The sequence below is a fragment of the Maylandia zebra genome, linkage group LG13 (assembly GCF_041146795.1).
Source record: "Maylandia zebra isolate NMK-2024a linkage group LG13, Mzebra_GT3a, whole genome shotgun sequence".
Taxonomy (NCBI): Eukaryota; Metazoa; Chordata; class Actinopteri; order Cichliformes; family Cichlidae; genus Maylandia; species Maylandia zebra.
The window spans coordinates 22,523,606-22,545,942 of record NC_135179.1 but is presented as its reverse complement, the minus strand read 5'-3'; the positions used below and the strand labels follow the sequence as shown (position 1 = coordinate 22,545,942).

The following is a 22,337-nucleotide window of genomic DNA, read 5'->3' as shown; positions in this document are numbered from 1 at the left end:
CAGATAAAAACCTTACTATAATCTGATGATTAAAAGGCTAATTATCAAGTGCAGACTTCATTTGCTTCATCTTTTCTGCATGAAGATACAATTCTAAATATTTTTAAATACATTTTAAAAAAAGGCATTTTTCTAAATGTCGACTTCACTTTGGTCTATTTCTGCTCAAGAAAAAAACACACATCTTTTTTAGATTTGTGGATTATTCAGAGTAACTAGGCTGCTGATTAAGTTTTCAATGTTTTCAGTCTTTTAAAGCTAAAAACTAAAACAATCAACAATTTGTGTGACTGAAAAAATTCTTTTTCTTTTTTTTTTATTTGTTTTTTATTTGATGAACTGATTCTTAAATCTGGGTAATAAACCCCTCTGTTGGACTAGTAAGATGTAACAAGCTTTGCAATAGGAAAGATATAAACCTTCTTCTCTTGGTTTACATTACACTCACAAAAATCCCACAACAGCTACTCTAAGCTGAATTTAAGAATTAAAAATTAAGCTATGACACAATTAAACTCCTGGTGACCTGCATGATGACCAAATAGACCAAGACCTAGACACCTGTTCCTTACCTTGCCATCATACCGCTTCACGATGAACTGGTCGAGGCCTAGATCTATGAAAAAAAGAGAGAGATACAAGGAGATTATAGATTTGGGCAGAAAAATTCTAACAAACGAAGACAGACTTATTAAGAGCATGAACCAGAGCAATTACATTTACTTGGTGTCACTGTTGAACCTCTGGTAACAAAAGACATGTGCTGGAGAATAATAATAGTCATTAACAAACCCATTTGCATTTTGCCAAACAATGATCAGCATTCAGCGTTTGCTGGCCTGATCATCAGTTACGACTCAGTTCTCAAACAAGGATTCATTTTATAGATCCAGATGAGCAACACAAACCAAGATCCACACCATGCAGGAATTGTATTTACACACAGATTATCTTGACACGAGTACTTTCAGGCATTTGGTTTAATTAGAAATCAGTGTTATTTCATGCCAACACAACAAACAATCACTTCGGTTACACACACACACAATTTGGATCAGGTGAAAATCAGTCTCGATGCTTATTATTATGGTTCTGTTGCTTCTCCCTGAAAGGAGGACAGAAAATGTGATTTTTACTAAACTATTAATTATCCCTGAAAAATAAGTTCTTCGTTTTGCATAAAAGAGAGCCGCACCTTTTAATAAAGCTAAATCTAACTAACTTTGGTGTGAGGCGGCAATTTTCATCCATTATATGATAATTCATGCAGAACCTGCAGTCCTTTTAAATTCCAAAAGTCACACTCAAGCTTCTTTGGATCACACAGAGAGTAAGTTCAGACTGACCTCATTAAATCTAACTCTAACACAATAAAAAGACTTAAAAGTCTGTTTCATCTAAATTACAGGAAACCACAAATTAGTTCACTGGAGTATGAAAAAGCTACTTTTTTTCAGTAGTTGGTTCCCATGGAGAAGAATATAATATAAAATAATGTGGGCTGTGAGGATGTATAGACATTGATAAGCTTGATATTTAAAAACTCATTCTTTTTAACCCTCTGATGCATAGTGGTCACTGGAGTGGACAGCTACTAAAACGTACATATCTCTTTAATGCATTGGTTTCTATGGTGGAACTGCATATTAGCCTCTAGAGTGCTCTCTGCTGCCATGCTCCATTGAGGTCAATTCAGTGTTCAGTTAGTGCAACTGCAAGTAAATTTCCTCTGAATCAAAGATGGCAGACAAACTGTCACCCCTGCCGACCACTGCTGGCATATCCTGTCAATCCTTCTATGCTAAAAGATCCCAACAGGTAAAAAAAATATGATGATATGCAGTAACATCTAGGGAAGGATATTATCTGTTTGGAATAAGAAATTGTTGTGTCTAATATGTAGAAAACTACGATTAACCATGTGTCCACTGTAGTGGACATCATGCATTACTCACTATATTTTTTTAACATAAGTCATAAATTGTCTCACTGTTTTTTGGGACTGTTTTGGTTATAAGTAAGCATATAATTGTTACATTTATAAGCTACTCATTTAAAATGTATATTTCTGTGCAGATCAGCTGTAGTTTGAGTTACTATAATAATTATTTTATCATATTTTGTAGACTTCAAATGCAGCAAAGAATAAGGCAGCGTACAGAATAGTCCAGGAAATTCCATCCAGCTCCAGTGATGATGATTTCATTGATGAGTGCAGTGATGATGAGTGCAGTGATAAGTCCAGTGATGATGAGAGTGGCTGCCAGAGCAGAACAGAGACATAGGAACTACGGACAGCCTAGGTGTGATGAACACAGAAGTGTTTGGAGATGCAGAGACTAAGATGTCAGTTTGTGTTTTCTTCCAGCATGCTACTAAGGGCTTGGTAATACTGTCCTGCATCGTTATAGAACTGTGTAGACTCAAAAATGTTTCTCTTGTTGGAGATAGTTTGCCATATTCAGGTGTAGGATTCACAGCTAGGACTGTTGATTGGTTTTGTTATTTACGTCTAAACATTGGGGCCTTATGAGTTGAAAGTTCCAAAAAAATTGCTGAGATGTTTTTCAAAGGATACAAGCAAACAAGTGTTTGTATATTTACAATAGAACACAAGGTAATTAATTTTTATAGTAAATTCACAGTATTTCATGCTAAGTGCTCAGGCGCATGTAGTCCACTGGAGTGGACAAGTTTATAACTTTATAAAAAAAACATATTTTTGGGGAAAAAAGAGTTGAACATTTTTTTTCATGTCCTGAGAAGAATAAAAGCACTTAAGAAAAAAATCTTGACCAAGGCTTTCATAATTCATGCATCAGAGGGTTTTAATCTATATTGAGTATTACTCAGAAAGAGCAGACAGCTGTTGCACATCATCTACAACTTACATGCATCACTGCTATTAGAATTCAGCAGTTTTAATGGTGGAGGAAATTTGAAGCTCGTTGTGTAATAACAATATATTGTAAATAATCTAGCTTGAATAAAATGACAGTTTCCTATCCACCTTTGCACTGCATGTATGCACTGATACAATATTAGAACACTACAAGCATACACATGCTTGTAGTGTTCTAGTATTGTATCAGTATCATAAATCCCTCTGCTCATGAACATCGTGTAGTGAAAATGTGGCAAACTTGGACGGATCATATAGACGTAACAGAAAAGAGGGTGAAACCATGCTGCTGTTGGTTGCTTGTCTAATGGGGTCAGTTCTGGAAAAGCGGTGAGCAAAAGTAAAACACTTGAATTCCTCAATTTAAAACAAGCAAACTGTTTTGTCATAAGATGACAGACTAACTAAAGCAAATTGCTGCGAAAATCTCAGCCTCACCTTTAACCCCTAAAGTTCTTGACCTTCCAGAAAGTACGAACCCTGGAAGTTAAGAAATAGTAACAAGTTTTTAAGTTGTACTAGACTTAGGTCCAAAAGGGTCCCAGAAAAATTTCTGCAGGGGGGGAAACTTATGAACAAAATCCTTTCTTTTGGCTTTGTTATCTGCTTGTCCATCAGAGCACAGTTTATCATTATTTTAATGCCAGTTTAGCAAAAGACAGTAACCTTAAATAAATGAATAGCTTTAAAAAAAAATTGACACATGAGCAAAAGGTGAATCTAAGAATAAAAGGTTTGGGGACCAAGCTAAGCCAAGTCTTAAACATTATTAACAGATGGAATAGCTGAGAATCAACACAAATGTGAGACATCCAGACTAATCCTTATTGAGTGTTAAGCACGCTTGAGTCCTTTACTGTGAATGAAACGTTCTTTAACAATAAACCAAGAATACGACTGTGAATCTAACTGAATTTTGGAGTTGAATAGTAATGACAGATAGAGACGAGGGAGGTGATAAAACAAATCTATGCCAAGTTAAGCTTCCTAACTTCACAACTCTCCCATGGCTGTAGATCAAATATCTCTCACTGGCTCCATATTCGACGCCTGAGATCTGCTCTTGTTTGAACTTGTTAATTGATACACCAACTGCTGTGTCGTGACTTCTAAACACAGCATGACGGGACTACCCACCCCCTCCCTTCTCGTACTAGTATCCTTATAGCACGAACTTTCACAAGTCCAGAGCCATGTGTGTTGAGTGTCCCTGAACGGAGCACAGGGGAGGGGGGATGTGTTGGGTAAGGCGCTGCCATTTAAGTGACATGATCTCAGCATTTCTTAATGGAAACATCTTACCCTGTTTATTAATGACCATAAACAACCTGCATAGAAGTTGTGTAACTATATATCTCAGATCTCCAGGTTGTATTTGGGGCTACACTTCTACTGCAGGAGAGGAATCAGACTTGACATTTACTTATATCCACTGTGACAGACCAAAGAAGCTAAAGAGGGAGTACAATCATATGAAAGAGGAGGGTATGTCAGTGGGTGAAAGTATTGCCCTTTTCACACATGGGACACGTAACATTTCCAGCTCCATCAATCTGTTAAAGCAAGCAAATTTTGCCATTTACATCACTGTCATGCTAATGTTTCTCCTGAAATACCCAAAACGCTGATGGGACAAGCCATCACGAACATGATATGATCTACACAGGCCAGATTTGGCAGAACATCAAGTGAAATATAATACATATGGTTAGAGTTTTGCCCACCAGGCATATATATTTTAGTAGCTACTTTGATCATTAGAGATGCATGTATGTATGTATGTATGCAGATATCAAGGGAATGCATCCATAAACATATGAGCAAAAAAATGGGAAAATTATTAACCTCTAGCTTACAACCAACAACTCATCTGTCTGGAGTGAACTATACCATGTCATGTGCTCTTAGCTCCTAAATGATCCTTTCTCTGTGCTCTTGATAACTTCCTGTTATTACTGAAGCTACAGATGTTGCCATGTGAGTAAATATGTGGAATTAACTTGTTTTGGAAAAGCTTTTATCTTACTAGTATCTGATACTAGCAAGTATCTGCTCTGAGGCATTGACATTTCCATTTTGGCTTTAGCCACATTGGTGTTTTTGAGCCAAAGTTAACACACTACCCTGTCATCTAAATGTGGTTAATTCATCAGCTAATGATAGCAAGCTTTGCTAGCATTAGCATTTGGCTTTAGTCGTAATCCTTTAACCAAAACTATTTTAAGTTTTAGTCATAATTTAGGAATCTAAATTCTTATAATTTTAATCAATTTTTTAGTTAACTAAACATCTAAAGTTGATACACTTGACTATAATATGCATTGATGCATTGAGAGCATCCTCACTGGATGCATCACCACCTGGAACGGCAACAGCACCGCTTACAACCGCAAAGCTCTCCAGAGAGTAGTGCGGTGTTCTGAACGGATAATTGGAGGTGAGCTTCCCTCCCTCCAAGACATCTACAGGAAGCGGTGCCTGAGGAAAGCGGGGAGGATCATCAAGGACTCCAGTCACCCCAGCCATAAACTGTTCAGACTACTTCCATCAGGAAGGAGGTTCTGCAGCATCCGGTCCCGTACCAGCAGACTGAGAGACAGCTTTTTCCACCAGGCCATCAGACTGCTGAACACTTCATAGACACCTCACCTTCACTACTGGAACTTCAACATTATGCACTCCATACTGTACATTAATGCCACTGTTTTGCACATGTCCAACTACCAACCTCTGTATATTTTATATACCGTAATTGTCGGGCTATAAGCCGCTACTTTTTGCACAAGCTTTGAACCCTGCGGCTTTTAGTCAGGTGCGGCTTTTCTATGGATTTTCCATGATTTTTGTGATATCGTAAGACGATTTGTTTTGTTTGTTCCGCTGTTGTACGGCACTACGTTGCCTGGCGGAAGGATCGGGGTTCAAGAGTGGTATGTTAGTCACATGTCCGTCCGCCAGGCAACGTAGTGCCGTACGAAGTAGCGCGAAAAACAAACTTCAAAGTAGCGTTACGCATTCAGCGGGAGGCGTGGATGACGAGCGGCGATAAACTTGCGAAAAGCAAGTTATGCCCAACTCCACCGGTGGATTCTGACAGCGTGGAAAAGTGCGAAAACATCCATGATCACCAACGGATTTTGAAGGGCTGGACTGCTGCATGATGGAGAGGAGGACACCGCCACGGCCCTTCTGAGGGTGTTCGACTCCGACACTGACAACGAGGATTTCTTTGGTTTTGAAAGTGACAACGAAGGAGAGAAGCGGAGAGTGGATGACGAAGCCATCCTGAGCCTGTTCGTTTCCGACATTGGAGAAGAGGACTTTGGTGGTTTTAGAGCGCAGGAAGAAGAGAAAGATGGTGAATGACTGACTTTTCTTCTTGTTAAAGCCGTGTCACTGCACCTGAGCCTAAAAGGTAGTCCGAATCTATTTTTCTGGTGTGCTGTAGGTTACTGTTATGTACTACATGTGCAAATATGTACCCATAACTTGTTTTTCAAAATATTAATAAAAGGGGTGTGTCTCCAAACAGCCGTCTCTTTCCTGACAATTCCCTTTGTGCATATTCTCTTACATATGATAAGTCAACATTGAAACACCTGCGGCTTTTAGTCAGGTGCGGCTAATGTATGTACAAAACAGGATTTTCCCCTGATTTTAGCTTGTGCGGCTAATATTCAGGTGCGCTTTGTAGTCCGGGAAATACGGTATTTTATTTTATTCTTTACTCTATTTAATTTGTAAAATATGTATACATACCCACACCCACACACACACACGTAGAAAAACATATTTAGTATACACATCCAGTAATGCATATACTCTTATATATTGTACATATATTTATTACTTTCAGATGTAGCCATTCTTATATTTTGCTTGTTTTACGTTATTGTATTTTTGCACAACTCTGTTGCTTGTGAAGCTCGCACACAAGAATTCCACTTGCATGTACTGTACCAGTGTACCTGCACATGTGATGTAACAATAAAAGTGATTTGATTTGATTTGATTTGACACGTCTTACTCATCTTACTCTCAAGCATTGAGATGTTGTCCTATTTTCATGGGAGCTAGCTGTGCTATCATTCAAAGCTTTCAACAGTCCTAAAAGGTTGTTACAAAGAGATAAATCAGTTGGAGAGACCAAACCCTTGTTGCACAACAATGTAAACAAAATTATTTCTGCTGTATAGTATACAGTTCAACATGGGAGTCTAAACGGGACTCCCATTTAGAACCAGCTTCAAGTGGCCACTTGAGAAACTGCAGTTTTTAGCACTTTTGCGCTGACTTCATTTTTTTAAAACTGGAGGCTGCCTTTGGTTACACGAAACCAATTTCAGCTTTCATTTATGTTTTTCAAAACAATGGACTGAAATCATTACTGGATCAATTTGATCTATTCCAGCCTCTGACTTGTTATAAAGAAGATAAGTAAATATTTATTTTAGAGTCATTTCAATCTGTAATAGATGTGAAATTGTAAAGTGAATGCAGGAATACTAAACATAATTTTGTAGAGGTCTGGCAACGAAAGGCCGGTAAACAGTGTCTTTACTCCTCTGATGTTTTAAACCAATGTCAGTGCTGGAATGTGTTTAGAAAAACTCCCATAAAAAAGCAGCTTGGAAACTTCGGTGAAATTAGTTAGAGCATCTCACACTGAGATGTTACTGCCATTTAAGGCATTCTCCAAAACAATCCTGCATTCTATTCAGCTGAACTAAATAAAATGAACTCCACAGTCTTCATCTTGTTTATACCATACCTATATCTGGTAATGTGAAGGCATGCATGCTGAAAGTGTTAGATAAATGTGTTACAGAAAACATGCTCACTCTCACATTAAGTCAGTGTGCAGATGCCATTAATGGAAAGAAGAGCATGCACAGAAAGAGCTAAAAGAATATAAGCAAAAGTGGTGAAATTAAGAACTTACTCTCAGGCTGCTTCTCATTAGGTGTGATGGAGCGTATGAAGTCCTGAGGCGTCATGTAAACCTCAGCATCTCCATGCTCATTGATGACCTTCAGAGTGGCAAAGTAGCGGAAAATCTTGTCTGGAGTTGAGTAGGCTCGTATCCTGTTCTCATACTCCATCACCTGCCAACCAGCCAGAAAGCAAAATTAATATCACAAGATTCCCACTTTAGGCAAAAGCTTTAATGTAATATACATAAAAATCAACAAGATCAAATCAAAGAACCAGCAATATTTCAACCATGTGTGTAGACAGAAAATAACATGAGTTAAGTGAGAGTAGATTGAGTGAAGGGGAGCCCAGAGCAGCAGGAAACCAATTTGTCATCCTTGATCGGGAGGTATATTAACCTCCTGACTCAACTGCCACAAATTCAAATCAGGAACACAGAGTGTTTTCCTATTCGGGGTCAGTCTGCCTGCTAGGTTAATATGAAGGGAGAGTTACCAAAACTACATAAATCTGTAGACAACACAAATAACAGCTACAGACCATCAGCATGGCGCGACACATTAGCCCCTGTCAACTGTTATTTGCTGCAATGCCATCCACTTTTCAGGAGAAAGTTTCAAACAGATGTGGAGTACCTGGGAAACATACAGGGCAGTGTGTGTTTAGAATCTGTGTTGGGCTGGAACCCAAACAGGTGGTTATTTTGTGTGACATTGATTGATTGCATTCACTACAGAAACTTCTTTTGGCAAAAGAAAAAACATTTCAGAGCTTCAACTTTTTGTTATCAAACTCAGTTTTATGATAAATATCTGTGGGGAACAGTCACACAGTCACACTACATTCACTTCAATTTCATATTTATGATTACATGTGTCAGTGTCGGTACTCTCACTTTAGGAGACCTTAATAGTCTTTGGGGAAATCACCATGAGCATGTCTCCAGCAGAGGCAACCAACTGTGTATGGATGAAGGTCTATTAGACAGTTGTGTGGAAATGGCAGAGAACTGAGTGACTGACAGAAAGACTGGGTTGCACTCTTCTTTCTCTCTAGCTTTCATCTGATTGTGTTTACAGATTATGGATCTCAGCATTTTCAACACTGATGAAGACATGAGCTGTCTTTCAATTTAAATAAAAAATTCAAAAACCCAAACAAAACCAGGAAGGTAAAATTCAAGTCACACGAGGAACTTATTATTTTGTGTTTCGCATTTTCACTCAGTGTTGTGAAACATCTAAGACAGCGGTAGCACTCAGTTTAAAAAAGTGACACCACTGAATTTCAAACACAAACATTGGAGTAAAAATGTCTTCCTGCTGCATGATTTTGCATTATTATTATTTTTATTATTATTATTAAGCATCTCCTGATCTGATCACCTAATGAATAAAACACAAAGAAAGCCAAAATCTGTGGATATACTCAACATACACTTAAAATTCCAACACTGGACCACTTCAAAGACAGTCAGCCCTTAGACATCTATTTGCTTTTTACAGACTGTGGCTGCTCCTCAGAGTGACTGCGCAATTTTTACATCATTCAAAAAAAAAAAAAAAAAGGCTTGAATTGTTTAAAAGTTCTTCCTCCTTTTTTTTGTTTTTATCCTCACATCCTCCAACAAGCAGTGCAACAAACACTGCTTATTTGGCATCAAATCAAAGATCCTTTGTTCTTTATCTCCATATCCTTTGTCATCTTCTGCCTAATTAACAGCAATAAAATCATAGGAGTGGGACATTCCTGTTCTTTATGCATGCTGATTACCCCATTACATTTCTTAGTCTCAGCAAATATTCTGTCAAAATATACTAGCTCTGGCATACTGGAAATTGCTTGCTGGGGGTTTCAAAACAACATTGTGGAGATGAATTAAATAGGAAGACTGACTGCATGGCTGAATGGTTATTGTTTATTGATCACCTTGCGGTCACGGAATCCAGAGCGTTGCTTCTTTTTTTTCCCCTCTCCACCTTCGTCTTTTTCATCCTCATCTCCACTGCTGGCCTCCACCGATTTCTCTGACTCCGTTTCGGAGTCTGGGTGTCTCCCAAAATCCGGTTCCTCTCCACTTACTTGCTCAGAGTGTCGAACAGAAGACCCAGCATCTGCATATGCTCTGGTTTTGTAAATAAATTTAACAAAAAGAGAGATCAGATTACAAAACAGATCAATACCTGGGGGACAGATCGATGTTATCTGAATAGATGAATAGATAGTTCAGCAATATGTCTTTGTGCTTTGCTCTAGTACCAAGTAGATCTCGGGAGGTATGTAGCAGACTGTGTTTTGCAGCTAGGTGTGTACTGTCGCTATGATGCTAAACAGATTGAAAAACAGAGAGGCAAAAGGGCCAGGAGATTATGTGCTCTGCTGTGTTTTGCTCATCGGTGCAGTGCGGGGAGGTTTTACTATGGCAGACTCCCACGTTACCATTTTTCTGACTAAACTGAAATTGGAATAATAATAATAAATAGCTGGGACTGTCTGGAGCAGGCTGAATAATTCAGTTTAATGACACGCGTTGAAAATGAAGCCCAGGGTGAAGGCCTGGAACAGTCTCGTTCCATCAGTCTCAAATGCCCTGAGGCGCCATCCATCACTCTGCCTCCTGCAGCACAGTCAGTGTGTCCCCATAGAGCTCTAACCTCAACACCTTCTCCAGCACATTGTCTTAACTAAACAACAGGCTTTAAGGCAATGGATAGCCATAAAAACACAACAAGCAGGAGAATGAAATGTAACATGTGCTCTAAAGTCTAGCTGCTTTTGAGTACTGAGCCAAAAGCAATTCCTAATTTGCTCAATGAACCTCAAGTCCTGTTCACTGAATGCTGTCCCATAGAACAGTGCTGAAGTTTAAACACATGATGGAAAACCCACTTCAAAAAATGGCGTGTCATTCAAGTGACAAAAAATCAATAAAAATGAAACTCAACAAACATGTTTAAATTGAATTCCCAGTCATGCCACATTGTATTAAGCAACACTAGACAGGCCTTCAGCCGAGAAGCAATCTGCACCTTGAGCAGGCTGCTTGTAAATCACTGAGTTGTTTACACATCAGCTTGCTTCAAATTGCTTCTTAAGGAACAAATGCAGTATTTTTTTAAGACCACTATTATTTTAAGAGCAATAAAATGAGGCACAAGGGTGTAAAAAAACAAAACAAAAAACTACCTCTTCCACAGCAGTCCAGCACTAGCAGACACACCGGTTACCCCAGCTAGGGCTGCCAGCATCAGCCTTCTCCGGCCAGACTCTCGCACTGCCCCGCTGTGATAACGCCGGGACAGCTGCGCGAGCCCCACTGAAACTGCGGACAATGCCCGCAAGTGGAACATCCTGCAGAGGGACGAGAGTAAAGGTGAGACAAAGACAGATGACACTCTTGCAGTATCGGTATGTACAATGACAGAAAAAAGCAACACACACCTATTAAATTGTGTTTCTGTTTTGTATTCTACTACTGTATGCCAAAACTGAATAAATAAAAACTATGAAATAATTTCATGTTAAGTATGTGAATACAAAGGATATGAAAATTCTGAGCTGAGTACATAGTTTCATAACTTTTATCTGTCTTAGAAATCACCAGTTAAAGCTACCTCAGATTAGAGCCCACATCAGTGCTTTGCAGAGTTTAAGTCACAGACAGATCTCAACCGTGGTAAAGAAAGTTTAGAAGCCTCGTAAGGAAATCAAAGAAGACCAAATTCATCTTGTCTTGTTAACGTCCGAAGAGGAGCAATGAAAGCATCCTGACTGGAAACATCACAATCTGGTATGAGATGTGCACAGCAGAGACTGGATGGGTGCTGTGGGGGAATTAAACCCCCCTCAAGAGTATCCCAACCACCCATCTACACATCATAAGTGGTATTAGGGAGTTGAGTCCAATATCCACCTTGCTATCCCCTGGCAAGCAAAACGGGAGTATCTGCTGCTGTAATATCAGCAGTTTCTTTCCTCATGCTGTGAACTTACTGCATACTTTAGTGCAGTTTTTTTATTCAATTTATTCAGTCATTCTTTTACATTTTTGTTCGCACCATAGCAGATTACATGTAGACTATATGTGCCATCATTTGATCATCTTGCACAATTATAATAAATGTTGAAACAACTTTCTGAAAAGTCTGTGTGAATCAGCCCTTCATAGTCAATCTGCTGCAAAGATTATTAACCAAACAAACCTGGTCAAAGACCACACAGGTGAAGGTCTGCCCTCTGTGCTTCCTGCTCAGCACCTATTAACACCCATCCCTGTATATTTAGTGACTAATTTAAGCATTTTTTTTTTGTTTTAAAGTTATTACTTTGTAAACTCTTTGATTAAACGTATTGGACAATTGAATCATTATATATGTGTGCACACCTATATTTCATTAACTCCCTTAGTTAGGATAATAAAAACAGAAACCTGTACTTTGGCCTTAAGATTTGTAGCCACAGTTGTAGTATTTTTATTTGCTTTGATTTTGATTCCAACAAACAGCATGTCAGGCAGTCGGATTTCCACTGTGAAGTAAGGATGCCTGATTATAGCAGAAATCAAAACTAGGATTATTTAGCTGAGATTTAACACATTTACTTAAAAAAAACATACATAAAAAAAAAAAAGATTAGTGGATTAGAATGGCAGTGTGCTATCCCTTTAAACTGGCCGTAGGTGGGGATGTAAGAGTGATTGGTTGTTTGCTTTTTCTACGCACTTTGTCCACGCACTTTGTCCGCTGATATGGACTCCAATCCCAGCCAATCCTGATCAGATACGAATGTAAGATAACAAAGGAACAGACAGATAGATGGATGAACTACACATGTGGATTCATACCACAAGATCCTCTAAACACTGTAAAGCTAGCACATAGCTACCACAGTACTAAACACCTACCTTGTCCAATTATAAACCATGGAAGTCATAGGTAAGGATTTGCAGATTTTAACCCCCCCAAAAAAGTAATTAACAGTCACCTCAAGAGACAAAGCTTAGAACAATGGGAGTTCACCATTGGGATCTGCCTTCACATGGCACTGTAGACAAAATGGTTCCCTAAAAAGTCAATGTAGAAGGTCCTGGTTTTCCCACATACCTCAATTAATAAACAACGGAAAATCAGGGATAAAACTAATTGCCACCAGTGCACCTAAGCTCCAGAACTTCATTTTCAGCTATACTGTTGCTTAATTCTTCAGTGTCACGGAAAGATGATTAACAATTAGGAAAGGGGCTACTGGTGTGTATCTGTAGCTCCCATGTGTGCACTTTTCAAACTACATGATGGAGGAGTTAACCCCACTGAGGCTCAAAGCTACCACCTGTCAATATCCTATTAACAATTCAGGCACCAACTGTCAAGCAGACTCAGCAGAAAGAACAGTGAAACATGGCATATGCTAATTGGAGTGTTCAGTAGCCCATGACAATAAGGACTAAAGGGAACAGTGAGCATGCATCCACACTATTATACTTTTTGGGACTGGGGGAAAGCCTAATGGTAAAGGAACGACACCAAAACTTTATAGAAACAGACCAAAACTCACATGATGCAACAAGAAAGCCCAAAAATGCAAGTCGTTGGTGTTGCAGAAATCTTTAGTATTAATAAACTTCTTTATATTTTAATGCCTTTCCAAAATTCACCAAGGTATATGTACAGTAAACAAAGATTTTCAAAATGCAAACTAACTAACATATTTATGACACTGGTATATCCCCACAGTTGTGTGAGAGCCAGTGAGTGTCTGCACATATGCCCACACATTCATCCCCTGAATGTCTTTCCAGCAGTTTGAAATTAGTTGGCTCCCAGAACAGCAGCTGACCAAATGTTATTTGCAACTCTGTGTTATCTAACTCATAATTACTGAGTTCACTGATGAGTGCTTTCATTTTCACTAGAATGCACTCATTTTGTCTGAGTTTTTGAATCCAGCACATTTTCATCGCAGCACTTTGCTTTCACACCTCCCCAAAAACTTCGATGCCTAGTTCAACTGGAGCTAAGACGATAGAAAGCGGTTTAAAAACTTGAATGAAGGTCTCCAAAGGTGAACTGTTAAATGCAAAGTTTGCTGAGGCGTGAGTGCTGCTGGTTTGGAAATCCAAACCAGACAGCCACCTATTCCCCGCAACCTCCACTACATTTTGATATTACGATATTTACGATATTTACGATATTTAAATTAAAATAAAGCCATTGTTCAAAATAAAGTTTTTAAAATATAATGCACCAGTTTTTGCATAGAAATGATATGATATCAATATTAACCAACCGTTTGCCATTTTATGCAAATATAATTACCTACATTTTCACAAAGAAGTTAGATAACAGGTCCTAAGTACAGTCAGTTAGATTTCTTTGGCATTAACTAATACTCTGTAGCTAGCACAGCAGCTCAATGGCTACATCGTTTTGCTAGAATAACAGATTTAGGTTTGGAAACCTTTTACAGCACTTAAAGTAACAAAACTACATGTTATCAACTTCAGCAATGTTATCTATAATTCAGCTGTCTTCGGCAGCCTGTCTCTCCCAAACAACATCTCCAGCCCTACACAAAGCCAAGTGGAAAGCTAGTAATTTGTTTATTAGTCTAAAACCAAAGATGAACAGATGCTGAGTGATCTCAAACATATGTAAGTCTCATAGCAGGTTAGTGAGTCCTGGCTATAGCACTATTTGCTCTGCTGCTGAGTTACAGCTACACCACCAAACAAAGAGTATGGGCTTTTACTCTCACTGTTTTTGCCTTTTCACAGCAGAGGCAGCAACACAGTTATTGACACTCTGAAATGCTCCTCTGTACAGAGTAACAGAACAAAACAAAGACTAAGAAAAAGTGAGATGGCAGGGAAACCACCCCAGGGGTGGTGTTGCAGCAATGTGATGTCTGGACACTGCTCCTGACTGTAACAACTATGGCAGCTACAGTGATTACTGTACTGCAGCTGAAAGAATTTGTAATGATTTTAGCTCTCAGCAGTACCTTGGGTTTTATTTGATTTTGGGAAGTAAGGCAGTAAGGTGCATTACTTAACTTTACTACACTGCAAAATATGGAGCAATGACACTTTATGTACCACAAAACTGAAGAACTAATGTCATATTTTTTGTATATTTTTTCAAATTCTGACTTGACACAATCTCGTGAATCCTTTCCTCCAACCGCCAGACAAGAAGACAAGCACACACATGCGCCAGATTCAATTTAAAAAGAAAAAGAAAAAGGGATGAACATAAAATATGGATTTAAATTTCTTGATCTTTTTGATTCCTAGCTACTAGTTGAGGGTCACTCATTTAAACTAGTTAATAATGTTTGCTTAAATCTTTGAAATACATCTACCAAGTGAAATTAAACATTTTCAAAGGGGAAGTTATACACGCTCTGTGTAATCTCCAAATGGGAAGCCTAAAGCTTGTTCAGATAATAACTTTGTGAAAGGACACTGGAAACTAACTTGCATAAAAGCCAGTGAGCCACACTACAACAAAAACCTGCCCATTCGTTATGTCTAACTATGTAAAGAAATGAAGCAGTCAGTCCAAAATTTGCTTCTCATTCATATCTATGTGGCATATATACATTTATTCGGTTTCTACTCTGCTCTATTTTACCGTGTGCACGTTCTGTATAATGAAAAACATACATCTTTCATCTGAACAAAACAGCAAAGCTGTAAAAGAGAGAATATCATAAGGAAAACAGCATTTCATCATCCTTTCAGTCTGATCACAAACCAACAAAGAGTCCTTCAATGTACTCTTTTGAAAACCTTACATTAAAAAAGTTTTAAAAGCGTGCATATTTTGATTACAAACTAAAGGTAATTGTAAGCTGTTAGAGTTCCTGATATATATTTTTAATTAGGTTATAATGGAGTAACATAAATTTTTTTCTTTCTTTGCACCTGTACTTAACCATGCAGGAATGCTTTGTCTTGGCACGTTTTTGGAGAAATTTGAGTGCGAGACTTCATTCCTTTGGCATGCTCAAACTTTGAGTGCTGTTTTTGATTGCAATGCTTGTCTCCTCATCAACTCCATCAACGCAAGCTAAATCTGGAACACAGCAGCCACAACAAAGGGGGTGGCTGTGTTAAAGTTAAATGCTCATTATTATCAAAGTACATGTAAAAATATCCTAAACCTTGCAGAGCATGACTTAGCTACTTATTAAACTCCATCCTGTTATTACAGCTTTATAAATCCAGTGCCGCCCTCACGATATCAGGCAACTTTTTTCATGTATTTATGAGTGTTTAAAAATGATTAATTTACATCATATTTCAAGAATTCAGTCTAATTTTTTGAATCCAGCACATTTTTAATTAGAGAGTTTTGCTTTTACACTTTCCCAGAAGCTCAATGCTAAGTTCAGCTGAAGCTACAATGATAGAAAACTATCATCGTAAGTCTAGTTACAAGGCACACTGGACCTGGACTTGAAGAAGGAGCAGGTAAATCAATGTCCTCAACAATTATTCTTCACTACCTAAAAGCAAAGCTTTTTTTAATATAAAATGTGTGTGTGTGTGTGTGTGTGTGTGTGTGTGTGTGTGTGTGTTTGGGGGGGGGGGGGGGGGGTGTAATCTAAATAGCCTCTGGCATTAAAAATTACATTTTATGATCTCAGGTGAGACCACAGATTCATTCCAGTTAAACAACAGCAAATATAGCAGTTCTTTTTGCTGCTTGGGGATCTTTTTTTCCCACCCTAGGGGTACACATACACAGAGAGATGGGGTTATTTTCAGAAGTATCAAGAGCATTCAGAATTTTAAAAAGAACAGTTTGGATATATGGACCAGTACCTCATTAAAAAGAAATAACTAAAGCTTTCAGAAACTGCATATCGTTGTCAAGTGTATCTGGGTCAGGACTTTCTCACCTTTGTTACAATACACTGGCTGCCTGGTAGCTGATTTTAAACTTACAGAAATTACTTCTAAAGCCTTACATGGCCTCTTACATACATGCATTATACATTTACTCATACTTGTGCTCCTCAATTCAATCCAAGCTTTTAAAAATCATATACATAACATAAAAGACAAAGATGCAGACCTGAATTTTTAATGGGTGTTTTGCGACACCCAACCCAAAAAAGCTATGTATTGTTCCCAAATAAATTAGGAAATGTTTTCTTTGGGTAAGAGCTAGCATTGCACTATCCTTTGAAGCATAATCATTTTAGTCTCTGGGTGTTTCGTGTAAACATGCAATAATAATAATCTTAGACAAACAACTGAAAGATACACCTTCCTGTGTTTGTGTTCAATATGACATGGCCCACTGTTAACACAACACCAAAAACACACACAAAAACAGCTAGCTGTCAACAACTGGCTCAAAAACACTGGTTAAGGTGATGTTAGTGTTGCGTTTGGCATGTTGAAACGGAAACACGAACAGCTAGAGCTGTTCATTTGATAGTGATCCCAGTGTTTTGTTTTTAGCCGCAAGTTAACTTCGTTGACAACAGCATGACGGGCTACAAGGTTAGCAGCTACCCGTCTAACCAATAATAAACTAAATGCTTCTATCGTCAGTCACTTGTTAATGTCAATATTTAGCTGGTTAGTTCGGCAGTCAAGTAATTGTTTCGTGGGGTAACTCACGCTGGCGAGCTAGCTAGTTAACGTTAGATTTAATGGCAAGTGCTAGCTCTACTAGCAGCTATTTCATCGTTTTGTTACACACTGCGTCATTACGGAGCTTTCTTATAGCTCATAGGAGGCACGGTTACTTACATAAGCAGCGATAAAAACACCACTCAGTCCAAAGTAATAACGTCTTCACCGATTCAGAGTACGTCTTTGCTCAGTGTGTCTGCAGTGATGGAGTACTGCGCTAATAGTTCCGTGTTTCAGAGAGGGTGGGACAACATCTCCGTACCAGCCCCATGCATTTCACACAGGCACCCTCCCATCATCCCTCCGTCCAGGTTTAGGCGGAATTACAGTGTAAGTAAAGGAAAATCAAAAGTCTTGTGGGGACTTTAAGTTGTCTAATCGAATAGGTACATTATGGTCAGCACAGCACAACTGTTTTACTTTTTTTTTTTTATAGGGCTTACAGAGAAGGGTCCAAAAAGAGAAAATATTCAGAGAGTGGCAGTTCTCTTTGTGAACAGACAGACTGCTTCAAGGGAAGGCAATGCACTCAACTCACTCAAATAACCACTCTTTACAAGGAAGGCATGCAGAAGAGCATCTGTGAACACACAACACACTGCTACAGCTGCATAGGACCTCACCAAGTGGGACTCTTATTAGCTCAGAACAGGAAAGAGGCTGCAATTGACACAAACTCACCAAAACTGGACAATAGAAGACTGGGGAAACATCGCCTGGTCGGACAAGTCTCGGTGTCTGTTCTAACAGTTGGCTGGTAGGTTCAGAATTTAGTGTAAAGACCATGAAGGCGTGGATCCATCCTGCCTCACAGCAGTAGTTTAGGCTGCTGCTGCTGGTGGTGTAATGTTGTGAGGGATTGTTTTTTTTAACCAACTGAGCCTCATTTAAACACCACAGCATAGCATACCATCCTTTTATGACCACAATGTACCAATCTTCTGATGAGTACATTTAGCAAGATAACGCACCATGTTGTACAGCTGAAATAATCTCGAACTGGTTTCTTGAGCATGACAATGAGTGCACTTTACTCCACAGTAATAAGATCTTAATGCAATAGAGCATCTCTGGAATGCAGAAGAACAGGAGGGTCGCTTCATGGGTTTGCAGCCCAAAAATCTGAATCAACTGTGTGATGCTGTCATTCCAGTACCTTATTGAATCAATACCATGAAGAATTCTGAGGGGAAAAGGGCTCCTACCCAGTACAAGTAAGGTGTACCTACTAATGTTAGGCCTAAATACAGATTCAACAATTCTATTTCAGGTTTAAAATTTTAGAATAAAATAAATTTCATTTGGTATTATGTAACAATATTAAACTGAACTGAAAGAGAGTGTCTGATTTCAGTCATATGTCTTTATAGAGTTCCAGATTAAATAACGAGCCTCTCCACAGTGTGCCAGTTATAATTGTTGCCTTGAAGAGCCAACATATCTGGTGGTTTGCATGCAAAATGTGAAAGGAAAAACTGGAGAGCGGCTGAGCTTGCCTTGGGACGTTTCATGACTGCAGGCTTTTGTCACATCCACTAACAATGTCACCCAAATTTCATAATGATGCACAACCTAGGCCTTTAGAAATGCCAGAAATGTCAGAAGAGTTCTAATAATATTAATTATTCTCATTAGTCAGACTTAGATTGATAACATTTATCCCTTAGCTACTAAGTGAAATGAATGAACACGCAAGATATATCTGAAATTGAACACACAAGCCTTAAAGACGTTATATGTCCACCTAACAGCCTCAGGTCATACAATCTTTGCATTACATGCAGTAGGATGCAATGCTTATGCAACCAGGTGTCATGGCTTAAACTATAAATTTATAATAACTCAGTGAAATGCTTCATTGAGTCAGCTCTCTATGATTGTTTGTGTCTCTGTCTGTGTGTGTTGTCTCAAACAGGTGATACAAACTTGAAGTGATTATCAACAGTATAATAATATCACATGCTCACACACCGCAACTAATATTGCTGCCTTCCTCCTTTGCAAATTGTCACCCATTCCCCTTCCTTTTATCTTTTCATAAAATCTTTGTTAGAACAAATTGTATCTGTGCTGTCTTTTAGTCTACAGTTGTTTGTTTTTTCTTAAATAAGGGACACTGTTTAAATATGCCTGCAGCTCCTCAGCATAGAGTTCATTAGGACTCACAATGTATCACCAGAATGCCACAATAGAAACCTGTCAAATACTGAAATTTCAAATTGGATGTTATTAGTTTTACTACAATAACCTCAGCGTCACCTAGAACTCCACAGCAGTGCTCTTATTCATATTGACTCCTTTATTGACCCATAAACATGTATAACATGAAAGTTGGTTTATAACATTTTGTACAAAATTAATGGGCTACAGTTCAGAGAATGGAAATGGAGTTTCTATGAAACTTGTGAGACAAGAAAAAAAAAGAATGCATGCAGTGCAAATGTCAGCCTACATATAAATAAATATGAACATCCAGGCCAAAAATGTTTCTGTAGGCATGGAAGCATATTCAGAAACATGTCTTCCTTCCACTACTGATCAAAGCCATCCTGCAAATGTGGCAGTGCAAAGGTGGAGCAGGAGATAAGACCAAACCTCAACTGTTTTTAGAAGGATGTTTAGACACTGTTGTTAACTCTTTTAATTTTGGTTGGTTTAAGAGGGTGTCACACTGTTGAGAACCACACTGAGGAACACCTTTGTAAATCCATGAAGGTGTGTTGTTCGTCTGCAACAACAACAACACCTTCTTTTTTATTCTTTTTTTGACATGAGAACAAAAGCTGGCTCCACTAACATCAGTCTTATTTCTCTGACGTATTCCACGTCTGCACACCCATGCATGCTGTCTTTGAGCGTTACTTCTTTCATAAAACCACGGGTGGAGCTCTTTTGTATTTTCACGCTGGGCGACATTTCATTCAAGTACAGACATGTGTGAACACTCATATTTACGTGGCAACCAAACACACCTCATTTTGTACTCTCCTCAAATCACTCATCATGACCTTGAGAAATGGTGGCAGAGGGTGTTTCAAATCTGTACCGTCTCTATTAAAATTAAATTAAAAATTCAATCATATGAGGATAACTGGGGGAAAAAAAAGATTACTGTCAGCAGTGGTTTTATTTGAGTCGCACAAATTTAGTGCTGTAGAGACTTGTCATGTCCAATTTATATCAGTAATTTAATTTTTATTTTAATTTGTGTATTAACACGAGTGTCTTAGTGAAATTAACTGGGGTATCATTGAGATTTTCCATAAAGTGGTTTTTTTTTCCCACTTTGGTTTGGATATATCTAAATACTTAGTTACTTTCAAAAGGAATGGTGTCACCTGGTCTTATTTTCTTGCACCTGCAGTGTTAGTGTCTTTACGTTGGTGATAACTCACCCGAAGTATCATAACTGTAGATTTTGAGGAAGATAAGAAGTTGTGCTGTTACAATAATGTGGCATGTAGGGCATTTTAGGTTACACTGAGATCAAACACCACGGTCTGATATGTATAGCTTCTCTTTATTAGCTGATTTAATGCTGTGGACACAGTTTGGAGTACAAACAAATCATACACGTCTTAGCTCTAATGAAATCTAATACATGCAGGTAGCTTTTCTTTGCTGCAAGCTCTTTAGTTTACACTGCTGACGCATCATGTGCAAATGCACCACCGCCGTGACACAGTTAGAGCAGACGTCTAAAGGTTTATTTGAGCCAGTGCACGGTAGTGTTTGGCACCACACAAAAGATCCGCCCTGTGAATCGATGCAGGCTTGAGGCCTTGAGCAGATCCTTGTCCATGACTGGGAATTTGCATTTAAATTGCATCACCCACACAGCCTGATGCAGTGCACCTGAGGAAGTACAGAAGGAATTGGGATGAGTTCAGGAGCAATGACATACTGCTACTGTATTTGAAATAAATACATTATAAAAAACATAAGACAAGCAACAAAACAACGAATTTGACTCATTCCTTATCTTTCTGCTCCTTACTTTGGATCTAAAATTGTGATAAGAAACCATGTGATCACATAAATCACTGCGGTGAATTACACAAAATGTGTTTGTTTTTGTCTTTTAAGAGTTGCCTATCTGGACTCACCCTTGACCAACACAGGTGTGGTAGGTGGTATTATATGATGGGCTTGGTCAAAGATTACAGACAAAAACAGGTTGCATTCCACGGTGGGGAGTCTCCTTGACATTCATTGACCAAACAGACCCATTAGCACTCCCATTAGCTGAATTTGCAGTGGATGGATGATTCTCCAGAAAACAGTGCACCTCATAAACTGCTTGCCCCATTGAACGGCCACAGAAGCTCTGAAATGTAATGAAAGCCTGCCTGTTTAAAAGCCGCTGAAGATCAGTTCACTTATATTTGATCCAGGAACACAAGTGTGACTGAAGGACAGGTTATATTTGATATTTGGCTATAGATGGATAGAGTGACGAGTGACAGAAAGACATTCAGACAGGTTGCACTGTGCACTGTGTTAAGTGTGAAGCTTTAAGAATGAAACCCTCTTTTTAAAAAACAACAAAAACATAGTACACATGTTTTCTTATTTGGTTAAACACATTAGACATAAAAACAATGATTTTCACCGAGATGTGTGTATATAGTTCCTTCACCCATGCCACTATCACCAGACTTCTTTTTTTTTTTGAATTGCAGTAGGGTATATTGTCACTGGAGACAGGTGTACTGCAGTCTTCGCATAACATACATTTTTTTGAACTAGTGCGCACAGAAGTGCATTATCTTAGCACACTGGTGCAACACTGGGCATGTGTATATCATAGTCCAGCCCCGCAAACCCGCCCACCCCTCCCTCTGTGCTTCT

At 38.6% G+C, this 22,337-nt stretch overlaps 1 protein-coding gene across 1 annotated transcript in view; it reads right to left on the bottom strand.

The window, feature by feature from the left end:
* micu1 (mitochondrial calcium uptake 1) overlaps positions 1-17,761 on the bottom strand; it is a 39,976-nt gene extending 22,215 nt beyond the window's left edge. The window contains exons 1-5 of the mRNA XM_004556076.4: positions 17,604-17,761; positions 11,024-11,188; positions 9,767-9,962; positions 7,845-8,007; positions 573-616 (exon numbers count right to left, since the gene is read on the bottom strand). Coding sequence (XP_004556133.1) covers positions 573-616; positions 7,845-8,007; positions 9,767-9,962; positions 11,024-11,188; positions 17,604-17,605 — 570 coding nt within the window. The 5' untranslated portion in view covers positions 17,606-17,761. The remainder of the gene's footprint in view (positions 1-572; positions 617-7,844; positions 8,008-9,766; positions 9,963-11,023; positions 11,189-17,603) is intronic.
* Positions 17,762-22,337: the final 4,576 nt, after the last annotated feature.